This window comes from Pelodiscus sinensis, chromosome 7, assembly GCF_049634645.1.
Source record: "Pelodiscus sinensis isolate JC-2024 chromosome 7, ASM4963464v1, whole genome shotgun sequence".
NCBI classification, from domain to species: Eukaryota; Metazoa; Chordata; order Testudines; family Trionychidae; genus Pelodiscus; species Pelodiscus sinensis.
The window spans coordinates 34,566,632-34,588,525 of NC_134717.1; the positions used below are offsets into that span (position 1 = coordinate 34,566,632).

Below are 21,894 nucleotides of genomic sequence, written 5' to 3' on the forward strand. Positions count from 1 at the left end.
TTCTTAGTTGCCTAATTCTCTGGTGCTTTCCCTTTTCTTCCCAAAATTACACTAATCTCAGCATTCAGTTCCTCCTGATTCAACACAACTACTTCCCTTTTCTCTCCACCTGTGCCTCCTATCAGCCAGACCTCTACCCTATCTACTGTCCAACTAAACTCCCAACTGCTATCCTTCCCTTCTTCCCAGCTGCTGCTTTTTTGTCTCTCTTTTGCTTGTATCTCATATGCCCTTTTAACTTTCTAATCTTTGACACCCTCCTCTCTACTCACCTCCTCTACTCTGGAACCTGTAGAGAAGCTACCCCATGGCAAACTCTACCCCTCAACCATCCAGTTTTCAGTTGATATACATCTTCTAGGCTAAGATACATCATTTCTGAGGATTATGAAGACTTTTCAAAGACCTTGTCTTGTTTGTCTACATATGTTGATTTTTCTCTTAAGCCATACATACAGAACATTCTAACAATCAGAATTAAAGTGTCAATGAACATCTTCTATATAGAACATGTAGTACCATATTTCTATACTCCCATTAGATCAAATCTGTTCTTGCAGAGAGATATTTGGGAATGTGTTGAGTTCACATCTCGGAACCATTTTTTAGAGAAAACTTTTAGATGAAGTATCAGAGTGCAAAATGCCTTCCACGCAGTATAGGGTTTTTTTCTGAACATTAGCCCTCTATTGGCGATGGTCGTAAACCATGGAGCTGATGGTAGTACATAGACTGCATTCTAGAAAAGCCAGAGTCTGAGTTAACAAAGGATTATATTTTTTAATTGTTTTTGTATTTTTAGATTTCTGTTTTTGTGACTTACTTCTTGGGTAGCTTGGTACTTATTTTTCCTTCGACCTCCCCAAAATTACATCTATACTGCAATACTATTTGGGGATACCGCAGTATTCTGAAATAGCTATCCTGCGTCTTCACAGCCATTATTTTGGGCTTGCTTTTCTGACATCCCTATAGACCTCATTCCACGAGGAGGAAGGGATGTTTTGGAATAGTGCATTATTTTGAAAATTGGTGCTGTATAGACAGCGTCACATTTTGAAATAAGTTATTTTGAAATAGCATTGAAATAAGATACACAGTTTGCATAGCTCAAATTGGATATCTTATTTTGAGTTATGGTACTGTGTAGATATACCCTCAGAAACCAGATCCCTTGCTATTTCCTTACTCTAACATTTTCTGAAGGTTAGTTGTAGCGATGTCATTAGAGAGACAAGTTGGGTGAGATAATACTTGAAGTTTGTCCAGTAAAAGAGAATTGTGAGAACCACTTCCATTTAGGTAAAGCATCTATCAAAAGGTCAAAGGTGTAAAAAGAAGCATTTCATTGCTAGATAGGTTCTGCCAATTAAGATGCTAATACTTCTCCATCTTCGTTTTGTCTGTCTAAGAATTCACTGCTATTAACACTGGCGAGCCTTTTTTGCTTTGTCTGTGAAAATAGCAATTTCTTCCTGGCAAATCATTACGTATCTACTAGCATAAGCAAAATTACTTCTTAGGTGCTGGCTTATTACTCTTCTCACAGGGAAAATATGGTGTTTAAAGGTATGCTATGTTACTTTAAAAACGTATTTGTAGAATTGTCCATAGCACATTGCTGTTTGATTTGAACAAGGCATGAACTCTTCAGTGGGTCAGACACTGTGTTTCAGTGTGCTGAGCAGTTGTCAGCAATACACCTTTATCTTTATAGTGTTCTGCTGGGAATCTCTGAACCTGCAATAGTGCCTATGAGCTAGTACTTAGTCCAGCTTTGGTGCATCATTTTATCTCACAATAGGCAATAATCTGAAGCAGAGAAAACCACACAGCAGGTGCATGTTGATAAGTATTTTGCTTTAGCCCAGAGGACTTCTCTCAGTATTTCAGAATAAAAAAAGTAGTAATGAAAGGGACTTCCATTTCATGTTGCTGCTATATTACCCTTTACCTATTTTAGCTCACATTGTTAGTAAAATGTCCCTGAACACAGTATTCCTGCTGACTAATAAATATGACTAATACATTCCTGTTGAATAATACTTTGGAAAGGGCTATCCTGTGTCACTGCATATATAAATATGATGGCTGCATTGCTCTCAAGACGTGATATTTTCCTGAGCCATAGGATTATTGGAAGAGGCACAGTGGAAATCTCATTTTTTACCACCTAAGGCCACTATAATATTAAACCGGAATTTTAGAAGGCATTCCTTTAAGTTATAATTACTATATTCTATGTAGCAGCACAAGCACAGTGATAGTCACAACAAACCGATGCCTTTAACAGAGTGAAACATCTACTTTGGCTTAAATTCTAGGTTTGATCCCACTCACCAAGGTTCTAATTCTGCTTACATATAAATCAGAAGCAAGATTCATATTGACTTTCATGGAACTGTAAAGGACCATGAGAGGTCGCTGAGTCCAGTCCCCTGCCCTAACGGCAGAACCAAGCACTGTCTAGATCATCCCTGATAGATGTCTATCCAACCTGCTCTTAAATATCTCCGGTAATGGAGATTCCACAACCCCCATAGGCAATTTATTCCAGTTTTTAACCACCCTGACAGTTGGGAAGTTTTTCCTAATGTCCAACCTAAACCTCCCTGGCTGCAATTTAAACCCATCCCTTCTTGTCCTAGCCTCAGAGGCCAAGGAGAACATTTTTTCTCCCTCCTCCTTATAACACACTTTTAGATATTTGAAAACCGCTATCATGTCCCCCCGCAATCCTCTCTTTTCTTAACTAATTCTTTCAGTCTTTCCTCATACGTCACGGGAGACAGGAGAGATTCCAGAAGACTGGAAAAGGGCAAGTATATAGTGCCCATCTATAAAAAGGGAAATAAGAACACCCAAGGAAACTACAGAGCAGTTAGTTTAACTTCTGTGCCAGGGAAGATAATGGAGCAAGTAATTAAGGAAATCATCTGTAAATACTTGGAAAGTTGCAAGGTGATAGGAAACAGACAGCATGAATTTGTAAAGAACAAATCATGTCAAACCAATCTGATAGCTTTCTTTAATAGGATAACAAGTCTTGCCGATAAGGGAGAAGTGGTGACTGTGGTATACCTATACTTTAGTTTGATACAGTCTCGCATGATATTCTTATCAATAAACTAGGTAAATACGACTTAGATGGGGCTACTTTAAGGTGGGTGCATAACTGGCTGGATAACCGTGCTCAGAGAGTAGTTATTAATGGTTCACAATCCTGCTGGAAAGGTATAACAAGTGGGGTTCCGCAGGGGTCTGTTTTGGGACCGGCTCTGTTCAATATCTTCATCAACAATTTAGATATTGGTATAGAAAGTACGCTTATTAAGTTTGCAGATAATACCAAGCTGGAAGGGATTGCGACTAATCTGGAGGATAGGGTCATAATTCAAAATGACCTGGACAAATTGGAGAAATGGTCTGAGATAAATAGGATGAAGTTTAATAAAGACAAATGCAAAGTGCTCCACTGAGGAAGGAACAATCAGTTTTACACATACAGAATGGGAAGCGACGGTCTGGGAAGGAGTACGGCAGAAAGGGATCTGGGGGTTATAGTGGTCCACAAGTTAAATATGAGTCAGCAGTGTGATGCTGTTGCAAAGAAAGCAAACATGATTCTGGGATGTATTAACAGGTGTGTTGTGATCAAGACATGAGAAGTCATTCTTCCGCTCTACTCTGCACTGGTTAGGCCTCAATTGGAGTATTGTGTCCAGTTCTGGGCACCGCATTTCAAGAAAGATGTGGAGAAATTGTAGAGGGTCCAGCGAAGAGCAACGTGAATAATTAAAGGTCTAAAGAACATGACCTATGAGGGAAGGCTGAAGGAATTTGGTTTGTTTTATTTAGAAAAGAGAAGATTGAGGGGGGACATGATAGCAGTTTTCAGATATCTAAAAGGGTGTCATAAGGAGAAGGGAGAAAACTTGTTCATCTTGGCCTCTGAGGATAGAACAAGAAGCAATGGGCTTAAACTTCAGCAAAGGAGGTTTAGGTTGGACATTAGGAAAAAGTTCCTAGCTGTCAGGGTAGTTAAACACTGGAATAAATTGCCCAGGGAGATTGTAGAATCCCCATCTCTGGAGATATTTAAGAGTAGGTTAGATAAATGTCTGTCAGGAATGGTCTAGACAGTATTTGGTCCTGCCATGAGGGCAGGGGACTGGACTCAATGACCTCTCGAGGTCCCTTCCAGTCCTAGTATTCCATGATTCTATGTTCTCTAGACCTTTAATCATTCCTGTTGCTCTTCTCTAGACCTTCTCGAATTTCTCCACATCTTTCTTGAAATGTGGTGCCCAGAACTGAACATAATACTCCCATTGAAGCCTAATGGTGCAAGCTCAAGATTTGGTCTGTGTGTACTCTGGTAATACAAATATCTTGCCGATAACTGATCTCCCACTTATAAATGCACTGGAATGTAGTAAATGCTAGACTAGTGCTTCCTGTGTCCCTGGGAAGGACTCATTGATAATCCTGGTGAGAAGGGATCTATTTATATAACATTATAGAACTTGAATGACCCAACCACAAAAGTACACTAAGTATTTTAAGGTTTTTGAATTCTTTTCAGAATTATGAAAGTCTAAAAGGTAAATTACTCTGAATGTTTATGAAGTCGTTTCACTAGTTATCACACCTAAGATTTTAATGAGTTAGAAACTTTTGTCATAGTTTATCTAACTATTATTATGTATAACTCATTCAGATATAACAGTCTGTTGGTGAAATAGAGTCTTCCCTTCTGCTGAGAAAGTGGCACCCTACACCAGTGTTTCTCAACAGTGGTACAAAGTACCCTTAGGGATACTCGAGAGCAGTCTTGGGGGTACATGAACACAACTGAAATTTGGAGAAAACTGAATTTTTGTTTTAAGTTGTACAGTGTTTTATTATTTTTGTACTTTTTACACCCAAAAATTTAATCATTCGCCTAGCTAAGATTAAGTTGTTTAAATGAATGTGTGGCAACGGTAGAAAAAATTTGTGTGTGTCTGAAAACTGTAGGTACTGGGGGTACTTACAAAACATTTTTTGAAAAAGGGGTACACTGTCCTACACCATTCTGTCTACTGTAATCGAAAAGCCAATATATTAGTACTACAGTTTTCATCTAGAGAACATAAAGTACTTATAATCCTGGGTAAGAATTCTTATCCTTAGTTTATGGATGGGGAAACAGGCACAGAAAAGGTCTTGTCTAAATGCACACAATGGTTCAGTGGTGGATTCAGGTTTTGAACACAGATCTACTGACTCCCGCCCTATGCTTAATCTGCTAGGCCATAGCTATTTAACACTATGTTGGAGCACAGCATTTTTTGCAGCTGTTTTGTGCTGTAGGTTGTATGGGTGTTTTCTTGAAGCCCTGCAAGGCAAGATTTTTTTTCCCTTTCAGAATCTGCAAAATACAGTGCCTGCTCTTTAAGACTCTGCTGAGAAGCAAGCCTCCCACAGCTGCTTCAGACTTAATTTTGATTTTAATTGCCTGTTTGGAGCATTGTCCTCCCACGCTGCCTCTGCTACATTTCCTATGTTCAAATACAAAGTTTAAAATGAAAATGAAGCTTTAAGAGCAGCTGTGGAGGTGGAGAAAATGCAGATGCAGTGCAGCCGGTCTTGGGGATACTGCAAAACAATGACATGTGTCCTGGGGGGTTGGCAGGACTTAAATGTAGAGACATTATAAAAGAGAGAGAGGTAGCACAGCACAGGGAGCCCTGATTTACACTAGGGGGTTATTTTGAACTAACTCCCTTAGGTTGACTTTATAAGCGGTGCGTACACACTACCAAACCCGTTATTTTGAAATAATGGGCTGGTTATATCAAAATCTGTACTCCTCCTTTCCTCGGGGAATAACACTAATTTTGAAATAGCATTTGTGTGGATGCTCCAGTGCTGCTAATTTGAGGCCTCCCATAGCTGCACCTCTGAATGCTCTGGCCACACCTGGCATCTCCACTGCTCCCCTCCTCCGGCGAAGCTTAAAACTCCCGGGAGCAGGAGAAGGGCTTCTTACATGTGACCAGCTTTGGAAGCCCCAGGTGAGACAGCAGCCAGTGAAGTAGTCATAAGCAACCCAAACGCTCCCTCAGAGCCTCCTATGGAGGCCAGCTCCCTTTGCTGCCACTGGCAATGGATGCAGGAGAGCTCCAGGCTGATCTGGAGCGGAGATCCTGGACCTCATTGAGATCTAAGGGGGTATGTCTACACTGCCACCCTAGTTCGAACTAGGGTGGCTAATGTAGGCATTCGAAGTTGCAAATGAAGCCCGGGATTTAAATATCCCGGGCTTCATTTGCATCTTGCCGGGCACCGCCATTTTTAAATCCCCTGTAGTGCGGACTCCGTGCCCGCAGCTACACGCGGCATGGAGTAGGTAGTTCGAATTAGGCTCTCTAATTCGAACTACCATTACTCCTTGAGGAACCAGGGTGAGGGAACCAACCTCCAGGATCTCCACATCAGAAAGCAAAATGCCAAGGTCTACGGCCACATTGCTCTCAGCCTGGCTGAGAAGGGCCACACCCAGACACTCAACCAGTGGCGAATGAAAATCAAAGAGCTCCAGCAGGTCTACCACAAGGCTAGAGAACAGAGTGGATGCTCTAGGGTGGCACCACACAGCTGCTGCTACTACGACCACCTGGATGCCATCCTGGGAGGGGAGCTGGTCATGTCCCCCATCATCATCATCACCATGATGGAGACTGCCCAGGATATGCCCAGTGTCAGACTCCAGGGGCATGGGGTGGCAGACAACGATGATAAGGAGGAGGAGGAAGCCAGCCAGGTGACCATTCCCACCAGCCAAGAGCTGCTCCTCACCCTGGAGTCAGTTCTGGCCCTCCTCCTCTCCCTCCACTTCCCCCAGGATGTCTCCCAGGCCTTGGATGAACCTGGGGAAGGCACTTCATGTGAGTTCTATAACTTTTCCTATACAAATGCAGGGGCAAGCAGCAGGCCGCACATGCAGCACTGGTCTGGAGCACTCAGCCTCATGATACTCTCACACAGGAACCCCTCAGTCCTTCTTACAAGGTTCCTGGACAGGCCTGCCTTACTCGGCCTCCATGGTGGGACACCTTCCCATGACAAGCCACCACTGTGGAGGCTGGGGTCATGGAAACACATAGGAGTGCTGCACATGGCACAGGCGCATGCCTGCACTCAGGTAATATTGCTCCCAGTCTTGCACAGCGATGCAAAGGAGACTGATCAGTATATGGGAATCTGCTAGGGGGAGGAAGAGGCAGGGAATACTCTCTGGCAAGCAGTGTTGGCTGCTCTCACACACCTCCCCCAACACTCTCCTCCAGCAGTGATTGAAGTTCTGTGTCTGTGGGATGCCACCAGTGATTGACCCGACATGTGCGGGACACAGTAGGAACCTGAGCTGCCCCATTTCCCTCCCTGCCTTCAAGGTCCTGGCCTGGCCAGCACCTATCCTGAGCTGTGGGGGTAGCAATACTTCCCTGGGATATCTGTGCCCTTGCATGAAAGTGCCCACTTTCTAGGCAACATATGGCCTTGCTCAAAGCACATCACCATCCTCTGAACCGAGACCTTCAATGTTGGCTCAGAGATTAGGGCTAGGTTTCATGCACATTGGGTCCTGGGATCACTGCCCTTGTAACTATTCTTCACAGCTGGGCCATCTGCAAGCTTGGTGCATACCCAACCTCCCACACCATCTACCTGACTCTGTGGAATCCAACAGGCAGAATGCACCTGGGAGGACCTAATGTGGGAACAGATGGCCTGCCTGCAGTCCCTCATCTGGGGGCTTGAGGAAGAGTGCCAGGAGCATGCCATTGCCTAGGAGGAGATCTGGGTGCCAGCTGGCATGCCAGCACAATGCCATGTGCTCCTCCCTCACCTTGGTGAGGGAGCACATGGCCTTGTGCATGTAGTAGCCAAATCCCTGCCTCCTCTATGGCTTCCCATCCTAACCCCTTGAGGTGCTGCTGGGGCCCCAGAACATGGGGCAGTGGGACCTCTCACGTAGCAGAAGCCTTCCGACTACCTAGAGGCAGGCACCACTGCCAGACCCATCCCTGAGCTCCCCTCTCTTCCACCCCCCAGGTTCCAGGTTCTTTCCTTAGTCCTTCTCCTGTTCTATGTCCCTCCAATAAACAGTCCTGTATTTCAAAAAACATGTCTTTATTATTTGCTCAGCAGGGGAGGGGAGAAGGTGGGAAGGGTGGGCAGGGGAAGGAAGGGGGGAGGAAAGGAAAGGCACACAGGGGGAATGCAGGGGCCCCGTGTGGAGAGGCACAGGGGAGAGTTGCATAATTGCCTTGTATGAAACTCTCCCTCAAGGCCTCCCTGTTGAGCGCAGGCCCTTTATGTGCTCTCCTGATGGTGCTGGTGTCTGGCTGCTCAAATTCTCTGGCCAGCCATTCAGCTTCTCCCCCGATGCTGGCAGAAAAGTCTCCCCCTTGCTCTCACACAGGTTGTGGAGCACTCAGCAGACTGCCATCACAAAGGAGATGTTGCGCTCGCTGAGGTCCAGGCAGGTGTGGAGACTCCTAAACCTCCTCTTTAATTGGCTGAATACATATTGAATGACTATGCAGTACCTGCTCAGCCTGCTGTTGAAGTGCTCTTGCTGGGGTCCAGGCTACCCGTTCAGGGCTTCATTAAGCAGGGGGGCAAGAGATAGACTACATCGCCCAGGATCATGATGGGCATGTCCATCTCTCCAATTCTGATGGTGTGGTTGGGGGAAAAAAAGTGCCCGTGTGCATCTTTCAGAAGAGGCAGGTGTTCCGGAAGATGTGGGGATTGTGAGCCTTTCCTGACCAACCAACACTGATGTCAGAGGAGCATCCCTTGTGATCCATGGGGCCTACAGTGCCATTGAGAAGTACCCCTTTCTGTTGATGTAGTCTGATGGATGATGGTCAGGGGTCAGGCTGGGAATGTACATGCCATTTATGCCCTTCCCCACTCCCCACAGTTGGGGAAGCCCACAGCAGCAAAGCTGTCAACTATACTGTCCACATTCCACAAAGTGATGACCCTCCGTAGCAGCACCTGGTTGATGGCCTTGGCTACCTAGATGAGCATGGCCCTGACTGTGGATTTCCCCACACCAAAATAGTTTCTGATAGAGTGGTAGCTGTCTGGCATGGTGAGCTTCCAGAGTGTAATGGCCATGCACTTCTGCATGGGGACGGTGGGTTGCATGCCAGTGTCCTGTCACCTGTGGGCAGCGGCGAGCCACTTGCAGAACTCGAGGAAGGTGGACTTCTGCATGCGGGAGTTCTGCAGCCACTGCTGGTCGCACCATCCCTGCATGATGACGCAGTCCCACCTGTCCAACATTGTCTCCTGCCACCAGTATCCAGGGGGTTGAGGGGCATGTGCAGCAGCAGGAGAAGCAGGGTGAGAAGAGCCTGCGGCCCACACTGGGGTTCATTCTGTAGGTCCTGGTTCTTGTCCTGCTGGAGCAACATGCGGGCAGTCTGGACGAACTGCCCCATGAGGTGCAGTACAAGGCCTGCATGCCTAGCACTGCTTTGTAGCAGTTCTGGCTCCATGCTGAGTGCTGTGGCATCTGCGAGGGCAACCAGAGCGCACTGCATCCCTTTTGTGTCCTATGAGGGGCAGGGCAGTGGATGAGTGGTGTGAGACGTAGCTATAGAGAGGAGCCCCTGAAAGCATACATTGCAACTTGCCTGACCAAGCAGCCACAGGAAGTGTCTGCCCTCCTGGTGCCCTTCCGGGAGCTCTAAGTCTAAGGCAGTCTCCAATCAGAGTGGGCACACTATTGCAGAATAATTCTTATTAATATTGATGCTTCCTTGTAGTAGGAACATGCTATTTCAATTTTGTTAAATTGGAAGTTATTATGTTGATTTTACTTATTTAAAAATAATTTCTTAGTGTAGACATGTCCTTAGAGTATGAGGAATGCATGCTATTAGAGTCCAGAGCCATGAATAATAGGTCATCTCCATGCAGAAGTTTCAAAGAGATGAGCTTAATAGCACTGGCACATAATCAATACCATGTCAGTGCTCTTGAGGAAATCTGGAGTACATCAATAGAATAAAAAGAAAATTGTGTTACTGTGTATAATCAGTTACATGTGTCACTACAATGTTATGCAATATGCCTGCACAGGTACACTGTGACTATGTTGCTACAGTGCTGATAACTATTGATCTGTATTCAATACCATAAAATGGTATTAAAATTAGAGCACAATTTTAATATGCTAATGCCATAAGCATAATAAAGAGTTTGGATTTTGTCAATAAATACAAAAAATACTTCTTTATTATCTTTTCAGATGTAATTGTGTGGAGCCAGATAATCCTAGCAATAAGACCTTGAAATACTGGAATGACAATAATATCTCCGCATCGGACATAACTTGGGGAAACCTAACCGTGTCAGTAAGTGAAATAGTGAGACCTAATAAAAACTGAATGTTATCTTTTCTTCAATAGTTATTATTAATAAATTACACTGTTCCAGTTACGAGTCTGTTGTTTAAGTAAGGCACATATAGGACTTTGCTGAACAAAGGTTAATGTAGGTTTTTTATCATTAACATTTTTATAAACCTTTTGGTAGGTTATTATATAATCTTTATTAGTACATATTAAAACAAGAATGTGCATCATTGTGCACTGCTTTGCAAATGTGTTTACATACTAACAGAGAAGTATGACTCAGATTATGTCTAAACACATCAAATGACAACAAAGGATTTGACCTAAATTCTACCAGATGGCAAAACCAAAGCTGCCTTGTCTAAAAAGAACCTATAAGCTTCTATTTCTCCTCAAATACTCTGCCAGCTGTTCAGGCTATACTAACAGGGATGAGAGAAGGAAGCGAGAGAAGGATTATTAACATCCCAGTTAGTTGCTAAAGATCGATTTTATCCATTCCTTCAATGTCAGCTATGTACTGAATGGCTATTGGAGTCGTGTACATGTTTCTTAGACATAAAAGAAATCAAGCCATCATTCTACAGCATCTAATGAAACATGTATTATTCTTGAAAGAACTTGGCGTATGTACAAAATATTTGTTCCTGACCTGTATATTTTTCTGGAGAGGGCTGGAGACAAGGAATCTTACACTTTTTTATTTTTCTTTCCCTCAGCTGTTTTTGAAGCTTGCTTGTAAATGGCATATTTGAACATAGGTTTTTTTCTGCCATGCAATATTTTCTTCTTTGTACCTAGAAAGAGAGAAATCTGAGGCAGGCTGAGACTCATAAGATGAGGCTTTTTTGATTTCTTCAGTAGGCAAGGTCATCATCATAGGCACCAAATGTACTCTTTCATCTTCATGAATTTCTTTTCAGATAACTAGGCCGAGGGAAATCTTTCAAAAGCAAAACTCAGAATTGCCTTGATTTAGTCAAAGTCTATAAATGTAAATTCAGTTGTTACTGAAGTCTTTCTGCAGCATAGATTTTCAACTGGGGAGTTGCCTTTAGACACAAAGATCTAAAAAGGGTCATAACCATCTTCTCTTTCTTTGTGGCTTGATGAGAGTGCGTGTAGGGGGTTGTCCTTTTTTGTGTCTGTACCATGGTGTCACCGTACGGAAAATGTTACTATTCTAAGGGATCCCAGAGTACTAGAGGGAACATTCTATGGATTTAAGCAAACACCTGATAGTTAAGCTCTCAGAATAACAAGAGAAGGTGTCTGCTATCACAGTGTTTCTCAGAATATATTTGTAGCTTAGATATAAAACAACTAATTCTGTTTTAACAATAAATGTTACCAATCTTAATGTGTGATATCCCCTGAAAAATTGCACACAAGGAAGGATTCAAGGATGTATAACTACGTTTCCTCTCAAAGACTAAAAGCCAATAATCTAGTTTCAATTGGGAGCAGTATGATTTAACAGATTTTCCAATATCCCTCATGCTTGTTAAGTTTTCGGACTTCCTGACATTTATGTATTTACTCATGTTTTGAAATGTCTTGCTGTTATTCACAGCTCCTCCCTTATATCAAAATACGCCAGTGAGGGCCTACAGTGCTTTGTTCTGGTTGCACACAGACAGCCCTGTATTTTCCATGTTTTAACCTTTGTTACTGTTCATAGAGGTAGGCCTCATAGGTGCAATGCTTAGCAAGGATATGTGAGCCAAGTTTGTCCGAAAAGCAAATAAAATACTTTTTTTTTATTAACTGCACAAACACTTGGCTGAGTCTGGGCTTATTCAGATGTCTGCAAATCTCTGCAAATCTCTAGTTTGCACTGGCCACTCTTGGCCTAAGTCTACAGTAGATCAGGCAGGTTGACTTTTTTGTGTAGCTGGATTCAGCTTATCTTAAGCTGAACCCTGCCACAGCATCTACACTGCAAGAGGCTGACAGGAGCACGTGCTCCTGTTAGCATTCCTTACTCCTTGCAGAATGAGTAGTACAGGACACCAGCAGGAGCTGCCTTTAGTGTTCAGTTTGGAGAGGGCTGATCTTCTCCGTAGCGTAGACATCCTCTGAGGGTACGTCTAGACTACAGGCTTTTGTCAACAGAAGTTTTGTCGACAGATACTGTCGACAAAACCTCTGTCGACAAAGAGCGTCTACACTACATTCAGTTCTGTCGACATGATAGTGTAGACGCAAAGGACAGTTTACATGCAATAACACCTTCTGTTGACAGAAACTCTGTCGACAGAAGGCGTTTTGCCTCATAAAATGAGGTTTATCAGCGTCGACAAAACTGCTGAGTTCTGTCGACGTCATGTCGACAGAACTCAGCGGTAGTGTAGACGCAGGTATAGTTTTGTCGACAAAAGTCCACTTTTGTCGACAAAACTCTGTAGTCTAGATACACCCATAGGCTACGTCTACACTGGCCCCTTTTCCGAAAGGGGCATGCTAATTTCACAGGTCGCAATAGGGAAATCCGCAGGGAATTTAAATATCCCCCGCGGCATTTAAATAAAAATGTCCGCCGCTTTTTTCCGGCTTTTAGAAAAGCCGGAAAAGAGCGTCTACACTGGCCCCGATCCTCCGGAAAAAAGCCCTTTTCCGGAGGATCTCTTATTCCTACTTTGAAGTAGGGGCCAGTGTAGACGAGCCCTTAGTGTCTTGATACAGGCATTAGTACAGTCATTGATATCTATTTTGACAGGATAAAACTCATTCTGTGCATAGAGCATCATAAAGAGACTATGCTTTAGTTTAACAGAGGCAGTTGTAATTTTTCATATGGTGTCCCAAAATCCTGGGAACCTTGGGCTGCCTAAAATATCCTGTGTTTTTTGTTTTTATTTCATCAAAGTTTTCTGATTTTCAGTACCTACTATTTGTCCCAGATGTATGGCTATATCAACACATATGTTTTGCACACCCTTGTCCTATACTAGGGTGGTTTCATGGCAGTCATTCTTCAAAACCAAAGTTTGTCATAAATTGTCTAGCCATGGTACTGCAATGTGTCTAAGTCAGTGTAGCCTCAGTGTGCAGCTTCTGAGTCAGTGTAACTGCTGAAAAAACTCTGCTCTTGCAGCATATAATGGGAAGGAATAGGTACTTGGTGTTTGTTATAGCCTCACTTCTCTTTGTCTCTGTGAAGACCAGAACATGAAGATGAGGAAAGTGTGGAATAGATGGTCCATAGGAGATGAAGCAGAACTTTGCCTGTCTTTGATCTGCTCCAAGGGAGCTTTTCTGACCTAAATAGAGAACGTCAATGAAGACTGTCACAGTGTAGAGCACCTGAGTATTCTATGACTCTAATCAATGTTTCCACAAAAAGTGCCCCAGTTTGTTATTTTGAGAATATAGTTAGTTACTTATTCACCAAATAAGTCTTCTCTTGTAGGGAGGGTATTGGGGAGTAGACTCTCAATTCTGGTTGTTCTTTTTCTGCTGTTCCTTTACTGTGGCTATGTCTAGACTGCAAGCCTCTTTCGAAAGAGAGCGTCTAGACTACACGGAGAAATTTCGAAAAAGCGGCTTGCTTTTTCGAAAGAAAGCATCCAGTGAGTCTGGATGCTCTCTTTTGAAGAAGCCCTATTTACATTGAAGAATGCCTTCTTTCGAAAGAGGAACTTTCGAAAGAAGGCGTTCTTCCTCGTAAATTGAGGTTTACCGCCATCGAAAGAAAAGCCGCGTTCTTTTGAATTAATTTCGAAAGAACGCGGCTTGAGTCTGGACGCAGGGGAAGTTTTTTCGAAAAAAGGCTACTTTTTTCGAAAAAACCCCTGAGTCTGGACACAGCCTTAGTGAGTGAACTGTGGGATTCCATGTTCTACAGTTTACATCTTCATAGATTTTCCACAATTCTGTACTCTTTATTTAGGAAGCTGAACACATCTGTCTTTAGGGCTGCCCATTAATCATTTGTTAAGATTTCTACTGCAGGGGTATCTGAAATATGAGGTTCACATCTGAGATTTAAGTTGCAACAGATCTGTATTTCACGTGATGACTTAGGTTATCTTTTAAAATAAATTGGATAAAATTTGTCAAATTGTGACACATCAGACTTCAAAGTGAAGCTGTCACCTGAAATAGATATAAATGTTTGTTTTGTTGTGTTCCCTGAATTTTATCAGATCTTTTTTAGAAACAATCTCAGCTTTTTCTAAAGCAATGACAATCTTGTAGAGTACGCTGCCCCCTTCTGGCAAATACATGTGCTAGTTCAATTCTGGGATAATATGTAGCTGTGAATAGTATTGCTTCAAATTATAGAGTTAAATCAAACAACTAACACTTGAAAATGCAACAAGGGTAGCCTTTATTTTAGTATTTTATTTCCTTTCTCAGCAGCCGTATGAAAATTAAATATTAAAAGAGTACTACCAAACTGTTTAAAGCCAAATACAGATTTGTTTCAAAACATGGGTGAGGATTTATTTATGCAAACAAATTTGCCCATTCTCAATTTAAATAACAGTGTTTATGTCATTAATTCTTGCTAAGAAAAATTAACATAATATTGCTAAGTTTCTTTAGTGCTCTGAGATGTTCTTTATTCTGAGATGGACAATTATCATTTTCTAGCTTTCCATTTTTCTTTGTAACTTTCCAGCCGAAAAGTGGAATTTATCCATACAATCCAGATATATACACTTTGGTTTTTAAATTAAGGAAGTTTAAATTTCTTAAAATTAGTATATTACTAACAATAAATTATATGATCTAATTTGTCATTTATTTAACAGAGTAACTAATTATAGGAAAAATATATATACCAGCAAATACCAGGGCATTTTTCAAAACAATCCTGCTTTGTTCTTTCTGTTAGGAATGTAGGATGTTTCATGGAGAGTATGTTGGCCAAGCCTGTGGACATCATGGCCCTTACGTTCCAGATGTTCTCTTCTGGTCAGTCATCCTGTTCTTTTCTACAGTAACACTGTCATCCACACTGAAGCAGTTCAAGACTAGCCGATATTTTCCAACAAAGGTATCAGGAATGTATCTTTTTAACACAAAAGTTTGTGTAAATTTTATAAATCTCCACAGTTTCTTGCTTCTCTCTATTATTTCTTGCTGAGTGTAGTGCTGTGGTTGCTTGTGTTTGTAGGGAAATTGTTTACTTTTCTGCATTTTGTTGGATTCAGTAGAGGGGTTGGTACCAAAGGTTCAAAACTCAGCTCTCTTCAGAAAAAGGAACTATGACAAAAAATAGCTTCATGTTCTAAAGACAGTGCTGTACTCACTGCATATTATTCTTCCTTTAACATAATGCTCTGCAGTCCTGTTCCCATTCCTTATATGTTTCCCGCCGTGTGCATGTTATATGCTGTACCAAACCTAGTTATCTCTAGAGCCCTGCAAATCTGCAGATATCTGCTTTATATCTGGATAAAGATGTGGATGCAGTTGCAAATTTTGTATCTAGCACTCTGTACATTTGTGGATATCCACTTTATATCTGCAGGTATCTGCATCCGCAGATGTGGATGCAGATATTCACGGATCTTTTTTGCAGATGTGGATGTGGATACAAATTTTATAGCTGTGCAGCGCTCTAGTTATTTATCTCCTAGGAAGACTCGCATTGTTTCCTGAGGCTGCTGCAATACTCCTTGCAAGAGCACAGTGTGTGCTCCTCTTTAAACCACTTATCTGGTTTTGAAGAGGAAGGATGGGGCTATTAACATCCCCTACTCCATCAGTGGCATTGGCCTCATGCATACTCATGGGAGTGTAAGGACTGCCAGTGTGCCCAACCACATTGTGGATGCTCTTGGTGGCCTTTCTTCTTATCGTGAAATTGCAACTGCATAGGAGTTATCACAGTTTCTCCCTAAGGACTGTGTTCCCTTAAGCTAGTAGTTCTCAAGTGGGTATGTGGACCTTGGGGATATATTACGTCATCTAGATATTTGTCTAGTTTTGTCACAGGCTAACATAAAAATCACTAGTGAAGTCAATACAAATGAAAATGTTGCAATGACTTACTTACACTGCTCTATATATTATACACTGAAATGGAAGTGTAATATTTATATTTTCATTGATCTATTTCAGCGTTTCCCAAACTATGGGCCATGGGAAAAAAATACCGGGCCTCAGCGTGCCTGGTGACTGCTGGCAGCGCCGGCCTTAGGCCGATTCGGGCCCCAAGCCCCTGAACCTGGAAGTGCCAGCTGGGTCTCTCCCCCGGTTCTGCCTGGCGCGGGCCCGAACCCGGGCCCGCACGCCGGCCCCCCCGCACATCCTCCCACCCCGCCTCCAGAGCGTCCCCGCCATGCGCGGCTCCTCCTCACCGCCTGCTGCTGCCCATGTGCAGCCTTGCACGTGGGCGGGGAGGACACCCGGGCGTGACGTGATGTCACGGTCTGGGATTTTAAAAGTCTTTGGAGGCATGTGGCAGGTCCACGGTGGCTCCGGTGGTCTCCGGCCCCGCAATGTGGAAGGCAGAAGGTAGGGAACGGGCTTGGGCGGAGGAGGAGGAAGAAGAAGAAGCAGCGGCGGGCTTGCACGGAGGGGGAGGAGTGGAAGGAGAAGGGGCTTGGGAGGGGAAGGCACCAAGGGTCAGAGTGCAGGAGAGAGAGACAAATGGCAGGGAGCCAAGTGCAGACAATGAGGGAAAGGGCAGGAGGGGAGGGGTCAGTGGGAGAGGGGACAGGGTGATGCTGGGAGAGGAGAGGAGAGGGGAAGGGCATTGGGGGCTGGAGGAGGAGGTGCTGGGAGAAGGCTTGAAAGAAGGGGTGGGCATGAGAGAGGTGAGGATGGAGCAAGTCATGTGTGAGGGAACCGAGGGGATGGGGCAGAGAGTGCTGAGGGGGTGGATATCAGGGAAAGAGAGGACAAAGGGGGAAGGGGCAGTAAGGGAAAGGGGAGGCACCAGGAGGGTGCAGGGCTAAGGGAAGGTGCAGGTGCCAGGGGATTCTGGGGTGAGGAGGAGGGGAGAGCTGGCCACCGGAAGCAGCACTGGACAGGGGAATCAGGGCAGGCTGGGGAGATTGGGGGGCTGGTGGAAGCAGGGCTGCCGGGAGGTGTGAGGTTGGGGGCAGGGAGCTGGCGGGGGAAAATGGGGGCGGGGAGAAGAAGCAGCCTCTGGAAGGAGGGCTGGATGCAGGCAGCGGGGCTCACCAAGGGAGATTGTGGAGGAGAAGTGGAGGGGACCTGGCTGCCCGGGAGGGGGTTGGGGGAAGTGGGGCTGGCCAGTGGCACAGCGGGGGGAGCAGGGGCGAGGAATGAATCGGCCTGCGGGGAGTGGGACTGACCCGGCCATATGTAGATCTTGGGACACTGCCCCTGTTCCCTGTTAGTCCAGCCTGGGGATTCTATTGTTCCCCCCCACACGCCCCCTCAGGTAGTTGTGAACTGTCTGGCTGGTAGACACACTCATGCAGCCCAAGCACATTTACCAGCCAGGCAGTTCGAAACTACAAACTGATACATCTAACAATAATACAACTTACCTACTGAGAAAATACCAGACATGTTATATGTCTGGTATTTTCTCTGTTTGTTTTTTATGTGTTTATATTTTTGGGCTGTAAAAAGCAGTATTGGGAAAAAAAAGGATTCCAACTAAAGTAAAAAGTTTGGGAAACCCTGGTTTAACCAGCTTTCTGTCTGTCTTATAGTCCATTTATCCAATCCATATTCCTTAACTTGCTTGCAAGAATATTGTGGGCGACCATATCAAAAGCTTTGCTAAAGCTGGCACTGGGGGTCTTGGGAGGACCAGAAACAACTTATTTGAATATTCCTCATTTGATTAATGAATATGCAAATATGAAAATGAACATTACCGGTCCTCCAAAAGTTCGTGAATGGATTTACTAGTCCCCGTGTCAAAAAGTTTGGGAACCCCTGATCTATTTTATAAGTATATGGTAAAAAATGAGAAAATTAACAATTTTTTGGTAGGAGTGTGCCTCTTCTGTATTTTTATGTCTGCTTTTGTAAGCAAGTGGGTTTTGTATGAGGGGGTATGCCAGACAAATCAGACTCCTGGAAGGGGCACAGTAGTTCAGGAAGGTTGAGAGCCATTATCTTAAGCCATAAAAGGAATTAAGTTGCAGCTCTTGTATTTGTTTTCTGAGATCCCAACTGGAAATTTTTCGTATTTCCTTGCTGGAAATGACATTTTGCTTAATCTTTCTAGGTGCGATCTATAGTCAGTGACTTCGCAGTCTTTCTCACTATTATGTCCATGGTTTTAACTGACTATGCCCTTGGGATTCCATCTCCAAAGCTTCAGGTTCCAAATGCATTCAAGGTAATTCACTAATAAGCTGCACGATTGTATTGTGTCACTAAAATAGTGTACCAAATAATAGATTGAGTAAATCTTTGATAACAAGTTAGTACTAATTATTCTCTGAACTGTCGGCATGTGTGTCTATAGTGCTTAGAACAGCAGGGTCTAGATCCAACTTGTGGCCCTTGGCTCTACAATAATATAGATATAGATAATGAAAAACGTTATACTGTGCAACCTTTATTATCCAAAATTAATTGATCTGAAATTCCCTTTTATCTGGGGCATGTCCTGTTTGACAAAAGTGAAATTGGGCTATTTGATCCTTAAGAGTGAAAGAGAATTATTTTGCTAAAGTGCTGTACTTTGATTATTTCCCTGTGCTTTTTTGTTTGGGCTAACAAAAAAGTCTTAGCCAATTTAAGAAAAATCTACCCCATTTTTCTTCTCACCCCTGCCCATGTCTGGCTCCCCTGTGCTCCTTATATTGGGGGACCAGACAGCAGACTGTGAAGTTTGCAGTCACATGTTCCAAGATTATTATATTTTGAGGCATCCTGCTGAGACCTTGAATCATTATCTTTGTACTGAATGCAATAAAGTTTGTAATATCCCAGTTATATATTAACTGTAAAAAACTTAAAGAAATGCTATGTTTATATTTAACTTCTCTTTCTTTTACTAGTATGGTGTTTAGTATTTTCTGTGTTATACAAAGAGATAGCAATTCTTCAAAGAAGCATCTCTAAATGAAACATGTCATTTCTTAAGTCATGCTTGTGTGTGTGTGGCTGCAAAGACGAAGCATTTAATAATCATTATAATTCTGAACTGGTCATACATGAACTTATATTTTTATAGCCCACCAGAGATGATCGGGGCTGGTTTGTCTCTCCTCTGGGGCCTAATCCTTGGTGGACAGTTTTAGCTGCTGTAATTCCAGCTCTCCTTTGTACTATCCTTATCTTTATGGACCAGCAGATTACAGCTGTTATTATCAACAGAAAAGAACACAAACTAAAGGTATTCAGTCAAAAAGCTATATGTCTGCTTTAGCTTCCTGCTTTGCTTTATGTAATGTACTTTCAATACCTCTCAATGACAATTAACATACTTGCATTATTTAGCAGACTTTTTCAATAAACTAAAGAAATTGAGCAAGTATATTAATTTTGTGTATGTGATTTGTATATATTCATCAGAGATTCTCTTTTTACATAAGGCTTATAAAGTGAATAGACTCACTTAAGCAGATGTCATTTAACTTTAGCATAAGACCCATGGATTTCAAAGAGAACTTAAACACATGCTGTAAATTAAATACTTGTTGAATACTTGCTTTTTCTTAATCTAAACTGTAATGTTTAATATCTCTTTAAATCTGTTGGTGGGCTTAATTTTGAGACTCTATTAAGGGGGACACAGTATTTTCTTATCACTTTGTTCCTTTCTTTGCCTCTCTGTATCTTTTGAATTTTTCCATAAGTGCTCCTTCCCTTCCCTTCTTGGAGGAGGAAGAAGTGTAAAAACTGAACTTTAGAGGCAAAATGGAATCTTAAAACAACATAGAACAACTTCTTGCTGGATGTCTACAGATGGAGAGGGGAAGAAAGGGGCATCACCTCTCTGAAAAGATGCTGGGCAAAATCCAATAGCAGGTTTCTGTACTTATATATGCAGCAATTTTAGGCCTCTTTTTGACATACATTTAATAAACAGCAATCCAATCCCAGATCATTTCAGCAAATGTATTGGCGTCCTTTACTTTGCACTGCCTTTTCTTCGATGAGTGTGACATTTGATATGTTCTTTTTTTGCCCTTTTTGTCAGCCTGACTCTTCATGTCAATCCATAGCATTGCATGTGATTAACTTGACAGATGCAGGAAATTGCTGCCAAGCTTTGGAATGTGTTTTTTTCAGCACTGGCATCTGGGAGTCAGATGGTTCTCCTGGCTGCCCTCTTGTCTTGCTGCATATTAGTTTTCCTGGGGTCTGGCGTAGCATCACCTGTTGCTATGCTTTCTTGTCCTCCCATATGTCAGTTTCCTTGTAACTAGGGAAAAACTCTCTGATTCTGTATGCATTAGTGCATACATTTCTCCGAAATGTGTCAGAAGGTAAAAAAGGTGTCTCTGTTAGGATTTAGATTTAAACTCCTTCTCTGAGTGCTTGTGTGCATATAACTAATCTATGTTAACACATCTCCGTGTTTAGTTAGAAATGTCTTAGGTGTAAGACTAGTGAGATAGTGAAAGGGGTTTGAGTTGGATTTTTTCTTTGATTTACTTCCTAAGAAGGTGTCTCTTTTTTATATTTTCTGTAGCAAATTCTGAATAGTGTGCCTTAGAATTTCCTTTGATAGTCTCTGAAGCAAACTCTTCCAAGTTTGTTTGACATGGTTTGTGTTACTTTTTTATGTCATAAGCCATCTGCATAAATTTATGGGTAAGATTCTGGTTCAGTACATTTGTGTTATTTCCATGAGCTGTACTGCTCTATCAGCTCAGGAAGCTCATCTTGTGGCCATACTGGAACAGCATGTGACTTTTCTCAGTAACAGTTTGAACTTTAAGGGTACGTCTACACTACAGAGATGATCAAAGTTGCCGCTGTCAATCTTCCAGGGTTCGAATTAGCGGATCTAATGAAGACACACTCATTCGAACTGAGAGGAGCCAGTAGTCCTGCTTCCACAAGGAGTAAATGAAGTTGAAGGGAGAATATCCTCCCTTTGACTTCCTGCAGTGCGGATAGTGCCAAAAGTTGAGTTAAGGTACTTCAACTTCAACTACTCAATTAACGTAGCTGAAGTTGTGTATCTTAATTTGACTTTATCCCGTAGTGTAGGCATACCCGTAGGGTACGTCTAGACTACATGCTTCTGGCAACAGAGGCATGTAGATTAGGCTACCTGGCATAGGAAAATGAAGCAGCGATTTAAATAATTGCCGCTTCATTTAAATTTAAATGGCTGCCGCGCTGAGCCGATCAGCTGTTTGACGGCTCAGTGCGGTAGTCTGGAGGCTCCGCAGTTGACATCAAAGGCATTTGTCGACCTCCCAGGTAAACTTCATCCCAGGAGGCATACCTAGGCGGTCGACAAATGCCTTAGACGTCAACCGCGGAGCGTCCAGACTACCGCGCTGAGCCGTCAAACAGCTGATTGGCTCAGCGTGGCAGCCATTTAAATTTAAATGAAGTGGCAATT

The 21,894-nt window shown here is 42.9% G+C and overlaps 1 protein-coding gene across 4 annotated transcripts in view; it reads left to right on the forward strand.

The window, feature by feature from the left end:
- The window catches only part of SLC4A10 (solute carrier family 4 member 10), a 308,999-nt gene that overhangs the window by 256,937 nt on the left and 30,168 nt on the right, over positions 1 to 21,894 (forward strand). For all 4 annotated transcript variants that reach the window (XM_075933502.1, XM_014569435.3, XM_075933501.1 and 1 more), the window contains exons 15-18: positions 10,316 to 10,421; positions 15,265 to 15,426; positions 18,589 to 18,702; positions 19,546 to 19,707. In XM_075933502.1, the coding sequence (XP_075789617.1) occupies positions 10,316 to 10,421; positions 15,265 to 15,426; positions 18,589 to 18,702; positions 19,546 to 19,707 (544 nt within the window). The remainder of the gene's footprint in view (positions 1 to 10,315; positions 10,422 to 15,264; positions 15,427 to 18,588; positions 18,703 to 19,545; positions 19,708 to 21,894) is intronic.